Raw genomic sequence first — 20,909 nt, 5'->3', positions numbered from 1 at the left:
CACAAAATAGATATTAAGACTAATAAATGTCAATAGCATAAATGTCTATAGTGCAACAGAAATAAAAAATATTAAAAGGTTGCAAAACAATCAAAGACAAATAGATGAAATTACATAATGTATAGCAGATATCAAAAGGATTACTAAGAACTTCTTCCTGATTTATATATCTGCAGACCAAGAAAATTAAGAGAACAAACTATATGGCTATTTAACAACTATACTACTCTTTGCAAAACATTTTACTCTGATCTCCAGCTGTTGGGAATCTATTCTCATGATCTGTACTTTTATCTTGAGACAAAAAGAAAGAGAGAGGGAGAGAAAGAGAGAAATTCAACTAGTCTGTTTCCCTGCTAAAATTTTAAGACCATCTTAACAAATAAATTCTACAAATATACACAGTTAATCTAACAGAAACAAACTCATTTTTCATGACCTCATCTATTCAGCAAGCAAAAATCTCTACCAGTTTACAGATTATAAGTGGTAAAGGGGAAAAAAAATAGCAGAAGTAGAGGTTAGGTAGATGAAGCATTCAAAACCAGAATGTATTAAAACAGATAACTCTCTGGTTATCAAAACAAAAAACAAAAAATAAAAATAAAATCATTATTGTTCCTCAGGGTCCTCAAACCAGATTGTGAATATTAACAGATTTCACAGGTTTACTTTTTTTAAAAAATTACTCACTAGATAATAGTTGGCCAGACCCTAGGGTTTTTGTTGTTGTTATTGTTCTTGTTCTTGTTTTTGTTTTTGTTTTAAGAATCTGATGCTGAATACAAAATATACCAGAGATTTCCTATGCGGTACCCTCATGTGCCAAAAACAGTTCTGAACTAGAAAGAAAAACACTGCAAAGACTTCAAACACTAAAATGTGTGCATTTCATGTTACATAGAGGCAATGGAAGGGAAAAATCTTACATGGTTTATAAATTTATAGTTTATAGATTACCAAGTATTTTAATAGGACTTTTCTTCCTTAATTTTTTGGCAGTTTTCCTACTTAGTCATTCTCTCATATTTTGCCTTTCCCACAGGGTTCTCTCTGCCTGAAGCACCTGCCATCAATTCCACTCTCAAAAAAAGATGGAAATAGAGGTTCAAACAGAAACATGTACACCAATGTTTATTGCAGCATTATTATAGCAGCATTATTTACAATAGCCAAAAGGTGGAAACAACCCAAGTGTCCATCAACAGATAAATGGATAAGAAAAGATGGTATGTTCATACAATTGTATATTATTTAGCCCTAAAAAGAAACTAGAGCTGAAATCATTGGAACTCCAATAATTGGATGAACCTTGAACATTATATAAAGTAAAGTAAATCAACACAAATGAACAAACACTGTATTATTCTATTGATATAAGGTATCTAGAATAGGCAAATCTATAACTGAAATAGAATAGAGGCTACTAAGGGCTAGGGAGAAGAGGAAATTATTGCTTAACAGGTAAGAGTTTCTGTTTGGGATGATGAAAAAGACAGATGATGATTATACAACCTTATGAATATATACCTAATGCACTGAATTATGCACCTAAAATAGGTTAAAACTGTAAATTCTGTCATGTATATTTTACTACAGTATCAAAAAAAAAAAAAAAAAAAAAAAAAAAAAAAAAAAAAAAACTAGTTAATCAAGAATTCCTGAACAAACACCAAAATGTAATCATTGGGCAAAACTAACTTAACAAATTAGTTACCACTTTTTTACAAAGTGATTCAGAGAAGTTTACTTACTTATCTGCACTTCCAAAACAAATCAAAGGTTATATGAAGTCAACTAGTATTTGCTTACCAGTCTCATTAAACTCAGACAAATCAACCTTGTGCAACCTAACAATTTATTGCATATGTAATTTCTCAATTGTTTTTTAGTTTCACTATTTTTATTTTTTTACTATAACCTACAATTAAGAAAATACAATTTTAAAACTTTTCTCTTGGGCTGGGGTTGTGGCTCAGTGGCAGAGCACTTGCCTAGCATATGTGAGGCACTGGGTTTGATTCTCAGCACCACATATAAATAAATAAAATAAAGGTCCTTTGACAACTAAAAAATAAAATAAAATAAATGAAAGCATTAAAAATAAAAACCTTTTCTCTAGAGAAAACCAAACTACTACAAATTCTGCTGAACAACTTAGGAAGATAAGAGAAATTGAATATATTAGAGATACAAATTAAGTCCAGGGTTTAAGAGTTCAACTACCTGAAAGCAATTTTCTATTTTCAAAAAAGTTGTAAAATTAGACCTTAAAAATCACAGACACTTATGGGGGTAGGAAGGATAGTAGAATGAATCAGACATTATTACCCTACATATATAATCTACGACTGATGGGATTCTACATCATGCTCAACCAAAAGAATGAGAAATTATACTCCATTATATATGATGTATCAGAGTGCATTCTACTGTCATGTTTTACTAATTAAAACAAATTTTAAAATCTTTTAAAAAGAACTTAGACACTAAAAACATTCTGATTTTCTTCTTTTTAAAAATAAATGAGGATACGAGAATGAGAGAGAACAGATCTAATATTATAGTACTGGGCAAGGTGCTATCTTACTCAACAGTTTAGTTTTGTTCTTTAACTTCTTTATATTGTTAATTTTTTCCACCTTGTTTTATATTTTAATTTCATCTTTTGTGTCTTAAGTGTACAATTCATAAAATCTTTCAATTCCATGTACCTCAGTAAACCCACATCAAGATATGGAAATTTCCATGACCTCCAAAAGGTTCTCTATGTATCCACCTACTTGTTTCCCTCACCCTAGAGGTAATCAGGGTGGTTTCTACTACTATACATTAGTTCTGTCTGCTCTAAAACTTTTTATAAATGAAATTATACAGCAGGTACCCTTTTGTCTTCCTTCTTTTGTTTAGCATGTTTCTGATATTCATCCATATTGATGTATGATTCAGAGGCTGCTTTTTATTATTGAAAAATATTCTGTATGAATATACTATGATTTTTATCAGTTTCCTGTTAGTGGATATTTTGAGTTGTTTCTAGTTTGGGACTACCATCTGTCAACCCTTATCAACACTCCTATACAAATCTTTTGTGTGGATATGTGTTTTATTTCTCTTGGGATATTATCTAGGAATGGAAATATTGGGTCCTACAGTAGATATATGGTGAATTTTATAAAAAACTGTCAATGGGCATGGTGATGCATGCCTAAAATCCCCGTGGCTCAGGAGACTGAGGCAGAGGATCACAAGTTCAAAGCCAGACTCAGCAACTTAGCAAGAACCTGTCTCAAAATAAAAATAAAAATGGGCTGGGGATATGGCTCAGTGGTTAAGTGCCCTGGGGTTCAATCCCAGGCACCAAAAAAATTAATTAATTACTACACACACACACACACACTCACAAACATATATATATATATGAACCTGCCAAAGGCTTAAAAAAAATGTTGTACCACTTTAAACGCTCACGAGCAAGAGCAATATATCAGAGCTTTGGTTGCTCTACATCTTCATCAAAATTTGCTGCTGCCAATCTTTTATTCTTTGGACCCATTCTAAATGTACAATTCAATGAATTCTAACAAATAAATACAAATAATCACTACTACCACACAATTAAGTTACAGAGCATTTCCATAGCCCCATGTCCCTTCATGTCTCTTTGCAATCAAGCCTTCCCCAGTCTCTGCTAATCTGCTTTCTATCACTATAAATTACTTAACCAGTTCTAGAATTTCATAAGTAGAACCATACATTACATACTCTTTCATTGGCTTCTTTTTCTCAACATTTTTTAGATTGTTGTTATGTATATCCTTAATTCATTCTTTGGTAATTGCTGAGCAGTGTTCCACTACATGGATATACTGTAATTTGTTTATCCATTCACCTGTAGATAGACATTTGGGCTCTTTCAAACTTGGGGATGTTAGTTATGAACATAATACATAAAAGTAGGCCACACGGGAAATGTAAGCTTGACTTTCAGAGAAACAGGCAAAATGTTTTCCTACATGGCATTTACCATCCCCATGAAGCAATGTGAGAGTTCAACTGTTACACACACTCGCACACCCACTCGCCCCAACACCTGGTATATTCTTATTCTTCTTAATTTTAGTTTGATTCTAATGGGTGCATAATGATATCTCATTGTAGTTTTAATTTGCATTTTTCCCTGATTATTGATGCTGTTGAACATCTTCATGTGTTTATTTGGCATTCAAATATATCTTCTGTGGAGTTCAACTTTTGCCCATTTTTAAAATTGGGTTGTTTGTCTTACTATTGACTCATAAGAGTTCTTTATATATTCTGGAAGCAAGTTCTTGATCAGATATATGTTTTGTGTTTTGCTAATCTCTTCTCCCTGTTTTGTTTTGTTTTTTAAGTACTGGGGATTGAACCCAGTGGTGCACTACCATTAAGCTACATTCCCAGCCCTTTTAATTTTGACACAGTGTCTCCATAAACTGCCCAGGCTAGCCTCAAACTTGCCATCCTCCTGCCTCAGAGGCCTTCCATGTCACTGGGATTATAGGCATTCACAACGAGACCTAGCTGATTTTTCATTTTCATACTGGTGTTTTACAAAAGGTGTTTTACTGGTGTTTTGACAAAGTCTAACTGATCTTTCTTTTTTCCTGGTTAATGCTTTTTGGGTCTTGTCACAGAAATCTATGTCTACTCAAAAGTTATGTATTTTTTTTGTTCTTCATTAGAAGTTTTATATTCAGCTTTTACATTTACATCAGTGATAGATCTTGGGTTAACTTTTTTGTGTGATATGATATAAAGATGGAAATTCATTTTTTATGACTATCCACTTATTCCATAATACCACCAAATTCAAATGGATATACATGGGTCTATCAACTCTCCATTCCTATATATGTCAATCAGTACACCAATTCTACATTGTCTTGATTTTTGTGACTATTAATAAGTATTATAAAACAGTAATGTAAGTCCTCCATCTTTGTTCTTATTCAAAATTGATCTAGCTACTCTATGTTCTTTGCATTTTCACCTTAATTTTAAATCCTTGTTTATTTCTACAAAAAAAAAAAAAAAAAAAAAGAAAGAAAGGAAAGGAAAAGAATAGCTTACTAGGTTTCAATTGGTATTAAATTGAGTCCAATGAAGTAATTTTTAGGTAAGTTTCAATTTAGGTCCTCTTTAAAATGCTGAAATAATGCTATTCCTTTTTTTTTTTTAATTAAAAATCATAAATTTACATAGGGCAATATTGTTTGATTCATTCTGTTATTTTTTTCCCTTCCCCCCCCACCCCTCCCACCCCTCTTTTCCCTCTATACAGTCCTTCCTTCCTCCATTCTTACCACCCTCCTTATCCCTAACCCTAAACCTAACCCTAACCCTAACGCTAACCCCTCCTACCCCCCATTATATGTCCTCATCTGCTTATCAGCGAGATCATTCGTCCTTTAGCTATTCCTTTTAATTTTTATTTTCTAGTTGTTTGTTTTTAGTATATAGAAATAAGAAATCTGGACACTGTGGTACACACCTGTAATCCCAGCCTCCAGAGTTGCTGAGGATGAAAAGTCTCAGCAACAAAGGGAGAACCTGTCTGAAAATTAAAAAATTTAAAGAACTGGGAATGTAGCTCAGTGGTAAAGTGCCCATGGGTTCAAGTTCAAGTGGGAGGGAGGGAGGGAGGGAGGGAGGGAGGGAGGAAGGAAGGAAGGAAGGAAGGAAGGAAGGAAGGAAGGAAGGAAGGAAGGAAGGAAAGAAAAATTATATAGTAACCCTGGAACCTCTAACCTTGAAAAATTCACTTACTAGTTCTAGTTGGGTTATTTGTTGTTTTTTGTATATACCTTACAATTTTGTTTTTCCATCATTTATTTCCTTTTCTTGACATATTAAGTAGGGCCTCTAGTATAATATTAAACAGAAATGTTGAAAGCAGACACCCTTGCCCCATTTCTGATCTTAACAGGAAAATGTTCAACATTTCAACAAATAATGATAGATGGCGACTTTTTCACAGATGATTTTTATCAAATTGAGAAAGTTTCATTATATTCCCTTTTCAGAGTTTTGATGCTAAATGACTTATATTTGTCAGATGCTTTTCTGCATCTAAGATGATCACATGAACTTTCTACTTTGTTCTGTTACTAGAGTAAATTACATTCATTTTTGAATGATATACTAATTTTCATTCCTGAGATAACTCCAACTTAGTCATGACACACTATCTTTTTCATATATTGCTAGATTTGATTTGCTAATATTTTCTTAAGGACTGTTCACATCTACAAACATGAGGGGTGTTGGTATAGGTTCCTTTTATATGTTCTCATCTGGATGTCACCAGGCTTATACTGGTCTCACTAAATGAGATCAGAACTGTTCCCTCTGCATTCATTTTCTGAGTCTGCATAGAAGTAGCAGACTTTCTTCTTTAACTCATTAAGTCCCAAGTTTTCAATTCTGCAACATAATTATTTCTAAGTCACCATAAGTATTTATTGATCAATGTAGGTTTTTTATAGGAGCTCCACATCTGGGATGATGAGACAAAATAGATTAAACTATGATAGGCTATATCAGAGTACAACCTGGATCTAGAGTGTCTCTTTTGTGGGGATATTTTTAATTACGAATGCAATTTCTTTATATGGCACCACTCAGATTTCTTTTTTAGTTTCTCATTGTATCAGTTTTGGTCATTTATATTTCTCAAGAAATCTGTCCATTTAAGTCCTCAAATTCATCGACATAAAGTTGTTCATAAAATTCCCTTTTTGTCCTTTCAATGTCTGTAGGCTTTGAATAATGTCCCTATTTTACTCTTGATTTTGGTGTTCTGCGTTTTACTTAATAGTACCAACTGGTTTCTAAAATTTAAAATCCTCTTAAGATACTAATATAATATCTCTAGTCTGCAGTCAATTCAAAACTAGGTACAAAAGACACACTTTTTTCCTATCAAACAATATGCCAAGATTCCAGCAATTAAAAGGCTGAAGCAGGAGGAAAACTTGGGCCCAGGCGTTCAAGACCAGTGTAGGAAACAAAGGGACAGTCTCTCCCCAAAATAAAAAAAAAGTATAAATAAATAAATTCCAAATATTTCACTATAGTTGGGCAAATTAGGTAGTAGCAGTTACTGTCTAAGCCATATGTTTTGGGGCAATGTTATGTTTCCTGAATTACATGTATATTTTAGGTCTTTAAATATAGGACTACCTCTATCCTAGAGATCCACAATGATCCAAATACAAAGTCTGAATAACTTGTTTGAAAATCAAAGTTAAAAATAAAGATTATGTTGGTCAAATAAAAACAGTCAAGAGTGGTAGAAGCAGTCAAGAATTAAACAAGAAAAATTATTCTTTTTCTAAGTTCTCCTCCTGAGCTGGAAAGAATCCATATTTCTGCAGGTTCAGGGCAGATGCAGTTCAAACAGCCATAAACTATGGTTCTGTCAAAATCTTCAGCAAGAGATTCTAGTTTGGCTCATACCATCCCCAAGAAGACTCCAATGGTACCTAATCTCTCCCAGTAAGTCTACAGGGTCACTGTTCCTAACAGTATAGATCTTAACCAACTGCACATTTTGCTAGGACATTACTGGGAGCAAAGATCCATGGGGGTCAGAAATGTTGGTAGACACTGAACTATCCTCATCTAAGGACTATTTTAACAGTACAGCCTCTCAAAAAGCTAACTCAGGACCTTTAAATATTGAAAAATATTTAAATATTGAAAATATTGAAAAATCAAATAGAAAAGCCAGATTTTTCTGTTAACTCTCAGTAGCACTTCTTATAGGAAAAGAGAGAAAAAGAGAAATCTGTTCACTATAACAATTCCTTCTTCCATCAAAACATTCTTATCGACTTTTTAGTGTCTCTTGGCAAAAAGCTGAAAAAAAAAAAAAAAAAAAAAAAAAAACCTTGGGTCCAAACTAAATTTCACTTTCTGGAAGAAAAGAAATACATCCCTGGACTGGGGTTGTAGCTCATGGTAAAGCCCTTCCTTGTGTAACAAGTGTGAGGCACTAGGTTTGATCCTCAGCACCACTTAAAAAAATAAGTAAAAAATAAAGGTATTGTGTCCATCTACAATTAAAAAAAAAATTGTTTTTAAATGAGCTAAAATAAACTTCTTTAAAAATTAATATAAAAAAAACAAAGAAATACATCCCCTTTCATGCAATCACATTCAAAGGCATCCGTTTTCTCAAGTTTCTCTTAATCCTTGGAATTCAACTTGCTCTCCTTTGAGATGCCTATCAACCTTGATTACATTTTCTTCATTTGTTAACTGGCCTCACTGCCAGATTCTGTCAGTGGCGTTGCTCCTTCATCACTTTCACTGACTTCAAGAAATCCTGCTTCTTTTGCAGAATTAACAATTAGGCATTCCAATTAGTTTGCACTGTATTTGCATGATATTATCCAATTCAGTGAGATTGAAAGACAAGATTGATTTAATGGACAGAGAGAGACTTGTCACTGGTGTGAAATGAGCAAAGGTATGCAGAGGAAATTGCTTTATTAATTATCAGTTATTAAAAATTTATGCTGGAATGAGTCCTGTAACCTTTCACAATGTATAATTAATTAGATAAAGGACATCTTCCATTTGTAACTGAACATTTCCTATTTTTTATAAAGTTTTAAAATGAACAAATGATTACAACATGCACATGCACAAAATAATTTATTGTCTTTAAAGAAAATATACCCCTCTGTAAATGATGTTAACAAAATACTTTTATAATACAGCTTAAAAGCAACACTATTAGCTACAATAAGCCAAAGACAGAAGTTCATCACTTTAAATTTTTTTAATTTTGATTGAAGTATAGTATACATACAAAAAGTACAACACCTACAACTGTTGTAATTTTAAAGTGCTCTTTTGACACAAAATTTACTTTATTTGAAAAGAATATTTCCAGGCACTGTGGCACACACCTGTAATCCCAGCAATTCAGGAGGTTAAAGCAAGAGGTCAAAAAGTTCTAGGTCAGCCTTAGCAACTTACTGAGATCCTATCTCAAAAAAAAAAAAAAAAAAAAAAAAAAAAATAGGACTGGGGATATGGATCAGTGGTAAAGCATGGAGTTCAACTCTCAGTAGAAAAAAAGAAAAGAAAATCACTTTGGTATATCAGTGACATGTTTAAAAAAAAATGTTTGATTATAACTAGAGTAATATAACTTTAATCTTGAAATGTTCACTGGTTTACAACCATTTAAAATTTCCCTTCATATGTTTGCCTGTTTTCTTTACAATGACTTCAATTTGCTTATAACAATTCCAAAATCAGGGTATCATAAGAATTTAGATCTTGGAAGGATCTGTGAATGTCATCTAGTCCTGTTGGTCCCAAACTTGGATAACAACGAGATTAAGCAGGGGACCTGCCCAAAATTAAGGTTTTGAGGTCGCACCCAAGGATTCTGATGCATTAAATCAGTACTAGGACCATGAATCTGAAATTTCAAAAGTTGTCCAAGTGATTCTAATGCTCACCAGATTTGCCTGATTTAAATTCCTAACAAAGCAGGAAATTTCCTCTAGCATACATTTAACTGAAGGTCATCCTACCATCCTACCTCTTCAAAAACACTTGAATTTCAGTTAACTTCAAATTTAAAAATTTTTTTTTTTTCGAAATGGTGGACTAAATAAATTGGTCCATCTATCTATCCATTGATCCTAGTTCTACCCTTCATAGACATACAAATAAATCTAATCCCTCTTTTACATTACAGCCTTTGAACTGTGTTTTTTAAGTTTCTTTTCCTCCATTTACAAAATGGACAAGACCTACCTATATAACCTTTGGACAAAGAGGTATGTCTGTGGCAGAGCACTTGCCTAGCACATGGGAGGCACTGGGTTTGATCCTCAGCACCACATAAAAATAAATAAAGGTATTGTGTCCATCTACACCTAAAAAAATTTTTTAATAAAAAAAGGTGTCTGTGATACATTTTTAGATGAAAAAGCAAACTGAAAAACAATTCCCTAAAAATAGTATAATAAAAATCTGATTTTAACAGGGTGCCCAGAGCATTCCCTTCTCCTCACATCCACTAGTACATAATATATTTCCAGAAGCCATGCAGAAAATATATTTCCTCTCCATGCAGAATGGAGAGGAAAAAGCAAGTCTTACTGATCAAGATTATGCAATTTCTTTTAAATACAGAATCTTTATTTAGAGGAAGATACTGAATATTAAGGTTAAAGTGCCTATTAATTCCAAGACCAGATTAGATAAGCTACATCCAGAAGAAATGTCTAAATGTAATAATAAGTTCATTTTTGTATCCACTGATTTTTAAGGATACTCTATCTCATAAGTAGGGAGAAAACTGGATGTTCTTAAGAATATAAGTCCTCTTAAAATATAGTAAAGATTACTGCAGTAAACAAAAGAATATGAAGTCCAGAAAGTAAGTCTTATTAGTTTACAAGAAAGACAACGAAGCTGAAGGATCATAAGATGCACTGCATACATGGCACTACTCAACTACACCAGATGTCTATTCCATTCAGAACAGAGAAAAGCAATGGGGAAAATGGCAGCAAGTAACCAATTCTGAATCAAAAAACATACCCAATATCAAATAAAAGACTCAACAGCAGCTCGTCGCTAGGGAAAAGTAAATAACATCTTCAACTTGCCATTTTTCTATAGTGAGTTTGTTCTGTCTGTCTAAATACTTTTCCCAAAACAGACAAATATTTAGAAATATCAAACTTGGGTTCTAAGCCTATTCTTTTATTCACAGCTCAACACAATGAACTTTTTTAAAATCTCTTTCATCAGTCTTATAATTTTTTTTCAGGTTATTTTAAAAACACAAAATGCCATCTTCTGGATTTTACTGTGAAATAACTGTTCACTATTCAATTTTATAAGAATATGGTAGGTTAAACTACAAGACTAGTTTGATAAAAACAATCCAAAATTGAGTTTTTGCATGAAGATGTCTACTTCAAACCAAAAGAATATATAGAAGGCTTATAATATTTTAACACATTTAATTCCTTAAGGTCAATTAAAATTAGATAAATACTAAAACAATCTTTAAGTACAATAACCTTTCATTTTAGTAATCTAATCACATCAACCAGAAAGAAAAACAAGTGCCTACCATATGTTCCTTCTGTAACAGAAAATAGCAGCATTCAACAACAGCATCTGTGCATCTTATCAACACTAGCACTACCCACTTAAATCAACATAGTGTTAAATATAATAAGATGACAAGTCCCTTCACAAAGCAAAGAACAAAAGAAACTGAATATTACTTTTGTTCTATGTTACTCGACCTGGTAGTAGCTAAAGAAATGAAGAACATTAAATCAAGACACAATGAATTTTAAAAACTGCTAAACTTAGAAGGAATGAATGCTAAGGAACTCAAAGCAATTTATGGTGGAAATTTTCTTCAGATCTGAGTACTCATTTTGTTGATGGCTATCTAGTGATAGGTCCCACTCAATACATTCAAATCCAGGTTTCTGCGAAATGCCACTCAGCAATAATACCTGCTGCTACCCCTGCCATTATTCTCACCCTCACAGGCTTTACCTTGAACCCTAACTTGCAGCATAAGATTCTGACATGTAGTGGTATTCTGACGTTTAGATTCAGGTATATGAAGGAAACACAATGAAAATTAAGTAATAGTTATAACTCTCTAAGAATGAATCCCAAGCCTCCAAAGAAGAAAACATACTTCTTTAAAGCTATTTAAATATTGTTTTAAGTGTTATAGTTCGCTAGCAAACTGATTTTCACAATACTGGTAACATACAACCTATTTTCGAAAATCCGTAAACAGTATCTTTTTATTGTAGTCTTAGAATTAAAAAAAGAAAAAATTCAAGAAAGAGAAAGTAATACAATTTCAATATTCTCATTATCCAGAATTAACAACTGTTGACATTTTATCATACTCAATGTTGTGATCTCCTTTGAATTGGTCACAAAATATTTATGACAGAAGAAATAAAAATACATAAGGAACATATACTGGACATTCATTTTAAGAAATAAAACACTGTTAAAAGAGACATATTACCTTTTTATAGCTTTTCCTATCCACCAATCTAATTACCCTTCCAGTTGTCTGTTATCATTACCCCTCAGTGAAAATTATTTCATATATCTGTACTACATATTTTCTTGGTTACTATTAATTGGTAACCAGCTTCCCAAAGGTAAGAAAGATGCAAAGAATAAAAGCCTCTGAAATTTTAACAGCAGTTGTAATGAAAATGGAATGGAATTTAAGATGGGGAAAAAAAAAAATCAAAGGAAAAACATGCACTTCACACTCTTACATGTTTTACATAATCTAAAGGAAGTATTCACATATTTACATGCCTACACACAAACTCAGTAACATTTTTGAATTTTTCCAGTCTTGTTTCATTTTTAAACAATGTATTTATGGAGGACACATTAAGGACTACATACTCTTCTTGGCACATGAAATACAAGATGAATGAAACAAACTGCACTCTTATTTTACATTCTCTATATATTACATTCTCTATACTTTGCCAAGTCTGATGGATAAGCACTTCAAGTGGAGATTACATGATATAGAGATAAATAAAACAAAGAAGGAGGGCTGGGCAGGGCAAAGCATGGCATGGCGTGAGGAGCAGGGGAGTCACAAAAGGGAGAGGTTGGCAAAGATTCCCTGGGAAGGTGACCTCTAAGCAACAGCCCAAAGGAGACAAGGAAGTGAGCCAAGCAGAGACCTGGAAAAAGAGTGTTCCAAGAAGGTTCAGCAAGTGGGAAGGCTCTGGGGACTAACCAAGCTTGGTGTGCATGAAGATAAGAGTCCAGAAAAGCCAGTACAGAGAGTAAGGAGAGGAAGAGTAACAGAAAGTGAGGTCAGGGAAGTAGGAGGGTAGGTTATGCCGGGCTTTACAGATCACCATAAAAACTCTGGCCTTTAATCTCCAGGGAAATGAAATCCCTTTGAGAGGAATTTGAGAAAAGGAGTGACATGATCTGATTTATAAATTATCTACTCTGATTACTGTGGGGAGAATACTGTGTGATTACTGTTACTGTGTGGAGAACAGACTCTAGGCTCACAAGGACTGAAGTTGAGAGGCCAAACAGATTTGCATGCCACATCTGAGGAAAAAAGGAAAGACATCAAAAATCACTCCAAGAAGCCTGGCCTGGAAGGGTCAAATTGCTATTGCTTGAGATGAAGCAGAATGGAAGGAGCAATTGGAGGAAGGTGAGGAACAGATGTAAAGAATCGGGAATTTGGTTTGGAATATGCCTTTTAATATCCAAGTGGAGATTCTGAGTGATCAGATCATTTGAATGTAGGAATCTGAATTCAAAAGACAGAGAGGTAAGTCAGCGGTGAAGATACACACACTCGCACACACAAATAGGTATCTGGGTGTGTAAATACACCTATGTTATACATATATGTGTGCGTACATATATTCTATATATGTGAATTAGCAATATATACTTGATATTTAAAACCATGAAACTGAATATAGAAATAAAGATCATCAAATTGAGCCCTGAGGTGTACAAAGGTCAGGAGAGGACAATAAGTAAGCAGAATAATCATGAGAGTACAGTGTACTAGAATTTAAATGAACATTCATTAAAATCTAAAGCTTTTTCTGCATATTCATTCATTCAACGAATATATTCTGAACACTTATGTGTCAGACACTGTGGAAGAAAACATGGTCTCTGCTCTTATGAGAATCACAATCCACGGAGGCTAGAGAGAAACAGACTTGTAAAGGCTGTTACCGGTAAAGTTCAGTGTGTTTTAGAATAATGCACTAGAGACAACTAATCCCAGGCCTGAAGAGTCAGAAAAGGCTTTCCTGAGGAAGAAAAGATCAGAATAAATAAAGATCAGCCATGAAGAGGCAGGAGGAGGGGGAGGAGAAAGTGGGAAAAGGGTTGAAAGACTGCATTTACAGAGTTCTAAAGTTAAAAAAGAAATATTGTTCTGTCCCTACAGACCTGAAAGGAGTTCAGTATAGAAAGAAATAACAAGGGAGATAGGAGAAGGACAGCCCATGTCCTTTAATACTTCTAAGGAGTTTGAACTTTATTTCAAAGGCAATAGAAAGCTAGAAAATTATTATATATGGGGGGAACGTAGCTCACTTTCTGTTACTCTCCCCCTCCTTACCCTCTGTACCCTTTCTATTTCAGGAGGATCACTGATTATGGTAGAGACCAATCTCTGGAAAGGAGCATGGCTGGGTTACTGAGAAGCTCCTTAAGAAGCCTGTTTTCATGGTTCATCAAGTAGATGCACCTGATACCTGAACTTAGGTGGTGGCAGTGGGAATTTGGAATATACTCAACAGGACTTTGGATATGAGGAGTCAAGGATGATAACCTAGTTTTCGACCTGGACAAATAAGCCGACAGTAGCACTACTCACTAAAAGGAGGAGCACAGAAGAGGGAAGGTATGTGGCAGGGGTAGAATGTGTTGAGCTTACGACGCCTGTGGGCTATGCCAAAACACAGTTAAGTAAAAAGGCAAAGTGATTATATAGGTCTAGAGGTCAACCATAAAATCTGGAATAAAGTTATAGGTTGGGAGTCATGAACATGGATTAATACCACATGAAAAGTGTAAAATAAAACCCAGGGAGTGAGAAGAGTGGAGAAATGGAGAGGATTTAGCTCTAGTTAAATCCAATATGAAACAGACAAGCAGTGAAAGAGGAACCCTATAAAAAGTAAAGAAAACAAAAAGAAATACAAAGGGAAAGCGAATAGGAGAGTGATGGAGGAAGGGTAAGAAAGAGATGGAAAGGGAGAGAGAGAGAGCCTGAGAAGGAGCAAAGGATTCTAGAACAAAAGCAAAATGGATAGTAAGCCAGAAAGACAACCAAAGCATAAGTTCATGCAAGTTCATGCAAGAAAAATGACCTCTTTATTATTCCATAATCAACCAACACATAGTTTTCATGAGCCTCAATATATTTCAGTGCTAGAATAACCTCAGCCTGGGTGAAGAAGCAAAACACAAAAGTTAATTATAATAATAAATACAGTTTTAAAATAACAATAAAAATGCTAAAAAAAAATTCCATGACTGGACACTAATGTGGACTTCAGGTAAAAGTGAAATCATGTTAAGAATGGCTAAAAAGCTGAGGGAAAGTTTTTACTCATTTGGTTTAAAAAAACAAAGCAAGTTGAACCTTAAAGGATGAAACTACATGATAAGGGAGGGACAATCACATCACAGAGGATTCAGAGTTTATATAAAGTGATTCTGTGAGCAGTTACTCAAGGCTTGCTGTCGGAATACTTCACAAATCAGAATAAACATACACATACAAATACATGGTACACAGTGAATGAAACCAATTTTGAAAACACATCTTTTAGATACATTAAGTATATAAATTTGTTCAAATACAATTTGTGCTATCCTTTATTGCATAATGCCAAGTCATAGTCTACTGAATTATTTGAAGAGGACCATAGTTAACTGTTTACCCACCCCTTCCAGGGGCTGAATCCATGGATCCATTTATTTTTATTTTTTAAATTTTGAGACAGGGTCTTGCTAAGATGTTGAGCCTGTCCTTGATATTTCAAACCTCCAGCCTCAGCCTCCCAATCCTCCTGGGATTACTGGTTGGTTATCTGGTTTTAGGTCTTCCAATATATTCTCAGGGGAGTGCCTAAATGATTTCACATAGCAACACAATTAGACTGAAATACTTATGATGAACAAGAAATCTCAGATTGTTTTCAACAAAGCAAAATAGACTTCACAGAAGGCGGAGTTAGCTAATTAGAAAAGACATGAAACAGACACCTATTAATTTGCCACACTGATTTCTTCTTTCTCACAAACTTAGGTATTTTGGCTGATTAACAGCATTACTATTAAGACACAATACTTGTCTCCTGTTTAGTTCATTCAAAAACATTGAGGAATATACCTATTGGTTTTGAAAGTTTTTTAAAGAGTAACAGTCCTATAAAACAAAATCCTTCTAATAAAAAGTGCAGTGTTCAGAGATTTAGATATCTGTCAATCCAAAGCATTCTAATGGCAACTTCCTTTCTATTCCTAAAAAATATTCACAAGACGTAACGTGCAACAGAGGCATCAGAGAATAAATTCAAATCACAATGAAACAGAGGCAAAAATCACATTTCCAGAGGTTTTATTTCTGTTTCCACAAAGAATCTCAGCAAAATATCTACCTAGTCTTTAAAAAGCCAAATAATATTATGGCTTAATAATGAATTCATGTACTGTTTATACTCTTTCTTCTTTTCCAAATTAGAAACAATATAGCCAAGCCAGAAGTAAGGTCCAAATGAAAACAAATTTCACAGCCCTTAAAAAAATACACAACTGTCACTGTTAATAAAAGCCAAGTGTGCAACTAACTGCTCTCTGTCTAAATTCTTGGTTTGGGGCATCTCTTAAATCACACACACACACACACACACAGAGAAAATCAAATAAACATTAGTTCTTGCAAATATAATGCAAATAGCATGCTAATTAAAGTATTCACAAAACAATGACAAACAGGGCTTTAGGACTTCAGTACATATTATTATGTAACTACAATACACATTAAGCAATCACCAGGTTGTAGGTAGGCCTTCCAAAAGGAGTTATTATGGTTTACTCTGATCAGAGGATTGTGGTGTTATACTTAATCATGCTTTTACCTGCAAGCAGGTGTTTACAGATGTCAAGAAGTAAAATCTGATTGTAAATGCAAACCTACAATTCTGCTTAATAAATTGTGCAGTATCTGCACACTGTACCTCCCTGTGTTTTCTGCACAAACTTTCTACTCCAATGTGAAATAAAATGCACAAAGCAAATTTCTCTCATGTTTTGTGGACCAAAATTTAACTTCCAATTCATTTTTAGTACAACACCCAAACTCACACACTTAAAACTAGACTTGTTTCAAGAGCTATTAAGTTAAAAGACCCAGAGAAATAGCCTCAGGATTTCAATAAAAGTTTAGGTGTCTCAAAAAGAAAGTTTAACAATATTCAGTACATGAATAAGAAAATTACAAAAACCATACAAAACTAACTAAACACAATCTACTCACTATGGAAAGAAATTCCAAATACTCCCAATTTCTAAATACAAGGAGAAAAAAAGAAGAGATATGAGAAAGTGGTAGGGTATATAGTTGCCATAAATCAATGGATTTTTCTATGAGTTCTGTTGTGCCTGCTCAACAAATTTTAGGAAACCTGGAGTGAATTTTCTGGGCCTTCTCAAGATGCTAGTCCAAACAGCAAAGCAAGACACCTGACACCCCAGAGCAGCTCAGAGATCTTCTGAGCAGTGAAAGGAAGGGCATAAATAAAAGAACAGTCAAAGCAGGAGATTCTTCAGGGAGTTGGAATTACAACACTACAAGGTGTTTTCCAAGGCTTGGCCTAAAATGTCCATGGGAAAAAATTTCTCTTCTACCCAAAGCAGAGATCTGCACAAACAGGTAAGCCAGAACCCTCATCAGTGTCCCAGACTCAGTTCCAAGTGATACCACCTACCCTCTCCACCAGGGAGGGCAAACCCTGCATACACATACACACCAAATGCACACACAACCAAACCCAAACAGCTCAACATGAAAAATACTGAAGGTTGGGGACTGAAGGAAAACGGATACTGAGGTGTCCTTTTTTCAGGTTTACAGTAGTCAGTCTCTGGAAATGGGAGGACTCCACACTCTGAAGGGGTGACCAAGATGGGGACAAGTCAAAGACAAGAACAGTGTTCCTGCAGAAGAATCACTGGAAGCCCTGAGAAATAAGAGTGGGATTCACCTTGCTCCTGGTCAACGGAGTCACTCCCACCAACCAGCTCAAAGTCCCAGAAAGCCCCTTGTGACACCCAGTAACAGCTGAACTCCCTACTTTCAGGACCGCCAACGATGGCATGCCTGGTTGGCTTACCTCACAGGCCGGGACCCGGCAGGCCTTGAGCTTGTCACCATCTCCTTCAGGCAGACCAGTCCGACGTGTGGCCATCATTTCATTTCAAATTGCAAAGAAAGGACAAATCCTTTGGAGTCCACATTGGGGGTTGGGTGGGGAATGCCACCACACACCAAAAGGGCAAGATTTCCACGCCAGGCTCTGAGAAGATGCAAGGCTGGTGAAACAGCGTGCCAGGGAATAAAGGTTTTTCAGGAAGCTTCCAATGCTGGCTTCAACTGACTCCGCGGTCTTCTTCCATTTCTTGAGACTTAAAAAAACAAAGGCGACAGATCTCCTTAGCAGTGTATGTCCAAGCCAAGGGCAGAAAATGGTCTCTTCCAAGCAGTGCTAACTCCGGGGGCCAAAAGCAAGCCCAGTGGGTGGCTCCAGCGTCAGCTCCTCAAGAGATCCTTCCTACAACAGGGAGAAGTGAAATGGGCATGAACTTTCTCCAGACACCGATCTTTAGCCTTGCCACATGTCGACACCAAGTTCGCGTGTCCGACACTCGGATTATTCGGTAAAAGACGATGTACCATACAAATGAAAAAAGAACTCATCTTTGCATGCATCCAATTGGGGGAGGGGGGGACTTTAAAGGAAACGCCTATAAACGCAGGAGGGACACACCGAAATGAGAAACCTCAGAATTTCCCCAGGGTTGTGTCAAACACAACTGGTTGTTGTGCAGCCTTCAAGGAAAAAAAAAAGAAACCTTGTTCAAGTGCATTTTAATTAATGAATTTCCAGGGCAGAACAGAGGCAGTATGTATGTTCTGCATCACCCGGATACGCACACTTCGGGGATGTTTTCTCCCCAGGGGGTTAAAATGGGATCCTTTCGGGCGGCCTCCCCGCTCCCCTCCACCTCCCCAAAAAACAAACAAAAAGCCGGCCGGGGCCGGGGCCGGGGCCAGGGCCGGAGCCGGCGTGGGCTCGGCGGAGTCTCCAGGCGGGCTGCCCCGGCCGCCCGCACCCTGCCCTCCGCCCGGGCCGGCGTCCCCGAGGAGGCGGCTGTTTTCCTTGGCCCGCGGCGAGGCTGGGTGGGGACTCGGGCCGGCTGGGAGGCGTGCGGCCGCGAGCGGGACGCGGCGCCGCTCCCGCTCCGGGGCATTACTGCGGAGCTACCGAAACGGAGCCTCAGCCCAAGCAACTTTCATCTCGTGCAGTTCCCCCGACTACGACTCAGACACCTAGGGAAAGGGGGAAAAAAAGAGGAAAAACCAACCACCACCCACCTACCACTATTTCCTCCGCCCCTTCCTGAGGCGGGTCGGGAGCTCGAGCTCCCGGGAAGAGTCGCCCAAATATGTACTCCGAAAAAGGTGCGGGGAGACGCGGGCAAAGACCCGGGCGAGGGGGCCCACCTTCCCGCCCGCTCGGGCTCAGCTGCCCCGCGCGGCGGCCAGCAGGAGCGGGGACGCGGGCCGGGCGCCGGGCCGGGCCGGGACGCGCTAGGCCGCAGGCTCGGTTAATATTCATGAGCGGCCCGAGGCGCCCCTCCTCCACGGCCGGCCAGCCGGCCGGACCCCGGGGCCCGCCACCGGCCTTTGTGCCCTTCCCTCCTCCCGCCGGCCCTCCCTGGCTCCGCACACGCGGGCGCGGCCCCTCCGCCCCCGCCGCGGACTCCCTGCGGCCCCGCGCCAGCTCCGGCACTGGTCTGAGGTGGCGGGAAGGGAGGGAGCCCGCTGCGAACCGGGCTCTCCACAGCCCCGCGAGCGCTCTGCCCTCCCAGCTAAAACGGAAAAGAAAACAGACACGCACCGGAGGAAGCGGGACCAGTGGATCCGCACGGGGCCGCCGACCGCCGACAGCGCTCTCCGCACGCCGGCGCTAACCGAACCCAGCGGGAGAACCAGCCGGCGCTGCCCGCCGCCGCGCTCCGAGGCCGCCGCCCCCGGCCGGCCGCTCCCAAGCACCGCCGCGACCTGCCCCGGCCGGCCCCGGGCTCTCGGCCGCCGCGGGAGGGCGTGGGGCGGGGCGGCGGCGGCCGGACTCTCCCCTCGCCTCGCCGGGCCCGGCCGGGGCCCTGCTCCGGCGCCCGCGATCGCCAAGTGACAGAAACGCCTGGCTCCGCTGCCGCGCGGAGCTGCTTCCCGGGGGCGGATTTCTCGCGTCTTCCTCCCTGGATCCACCTCCTCCCACTCCACCTCCTTCCCCTCCCCTCCCCAGGGGAGGCTCTGGGGCTGAATATTTTCTGTCTTGAATAATACGGTCCTGGGGAACCGACACAGGAGGAGGAGGATTATCCCGGGGCAGGAGGGGTGCTCGCTAGCCCCCTCCCGACGCAGCTGGGGAGCCCCAAGCCCTCAGGCCCCGCAGCACCCCAAAACCAGGCGCACAAAACCCTCCCGCCCTCTCCGACCTCCCGAGCGCTGAACGGAGCGGCCAGGAACGGGGTTTTATCCTGGGGAAGAGAGACTTGGTGGCTGGTGTCCGGGTCGCACAGAGGGGGACAGTGTAGAACCGAGGGAGCAGAGGTCCTAGACTGCGAAGGACATGTCTTGGTGAATTATTGGCCCCTTTTTTGAAGCGGGAGGAGCACGAAGCTGGGAGCTGTGGGACTTCCAGATAAGGGAGTGTCCTCTCACACCAGGCAGCAAAATATCCTCCCGTGGTGGGAAAAAGGGGGCGGGTAGCAGCGGAGCGTTGCTCATTCAATTCTTTCCTTTTAAAACATCTGCAGAGCCGCTGAGCTACTTCGGAGCGACTAGCAGAACTGAGGAGAGGTGGCTGTGCTTCTCCACACTACAGGTCACTGCGGTTCCATACCCAGAGCACAGCCGCGCGCCCTCCCTCCCCACCCAACTCCAGGGCCTGGTCTTAGACCCCGGGCGACTCGCTCCACCCCGCCGCGCCTCACAACATCTCCCGCTGCAAATTGTCCAATCGGGAGGC

The 20,909-nt window shown here is 38.4% G+C and overlaps 1 protein-coding gene across 6 annotated transcripts in view; it reads right to left on the bottom strand.

Moving 5' to 3' along the window:
* Nucleotides 1-20,161, bottom strand: part of ARHGAP21 (Rho GTPase activating protein 21) — a 132,821-nt gene extending 112,660 nt beyond the window's left edge. For 2 of the 6 annotated variants that reach the window (XM_079106293.1, XM_079106294.1), the window contains exons 1-2: nucleotides 19,776-20,159; nucleotides 17,988-18,425 (exon numbers count right to left, since the gene is read on the bottom strand). In XM_079106293.1, the coding sequence (XP_078962419.1) occupies nucleotides 17,988-18,065 (78 nt within the window). In that variant the 5' untranslated portion in view covers nucleotides 18,066-18,425; nucleotides 19,776-20,159. Of the gene's footprint in view, nucleotides 1-17,987; nucleotides 18,426-19,249; nucleotides 19,270-19,378; nucleotides 19,494-19,775 lie in introns of those variants that run through there. The other 4 variants (XM_079106289.1, XM_079106295.1, XM_079106291.1 and 1 more) reach the window with 4 other exon arrangements.
* Nucleotides 20,162-20,909: the final 748 nt, after the last annotated feature.

Source organism: Sciurus vulgaris (genome assembly GCF_902686455.1).
Source record: "Sciurus vulgaris genome assembly, chromosome: 12".
In the NCBI taxonomy this organism is placed as follows: Eukaryota; Metazoa; Chordata; class Mammalia; order Rodentia; family Sciuridae; genus Sciurus; species Sciurus vulgaris.
Note: the sequence above shows the minus strand (reverse complement) of the source record. Positions and strands in the feature narration are given on the sequence as shown.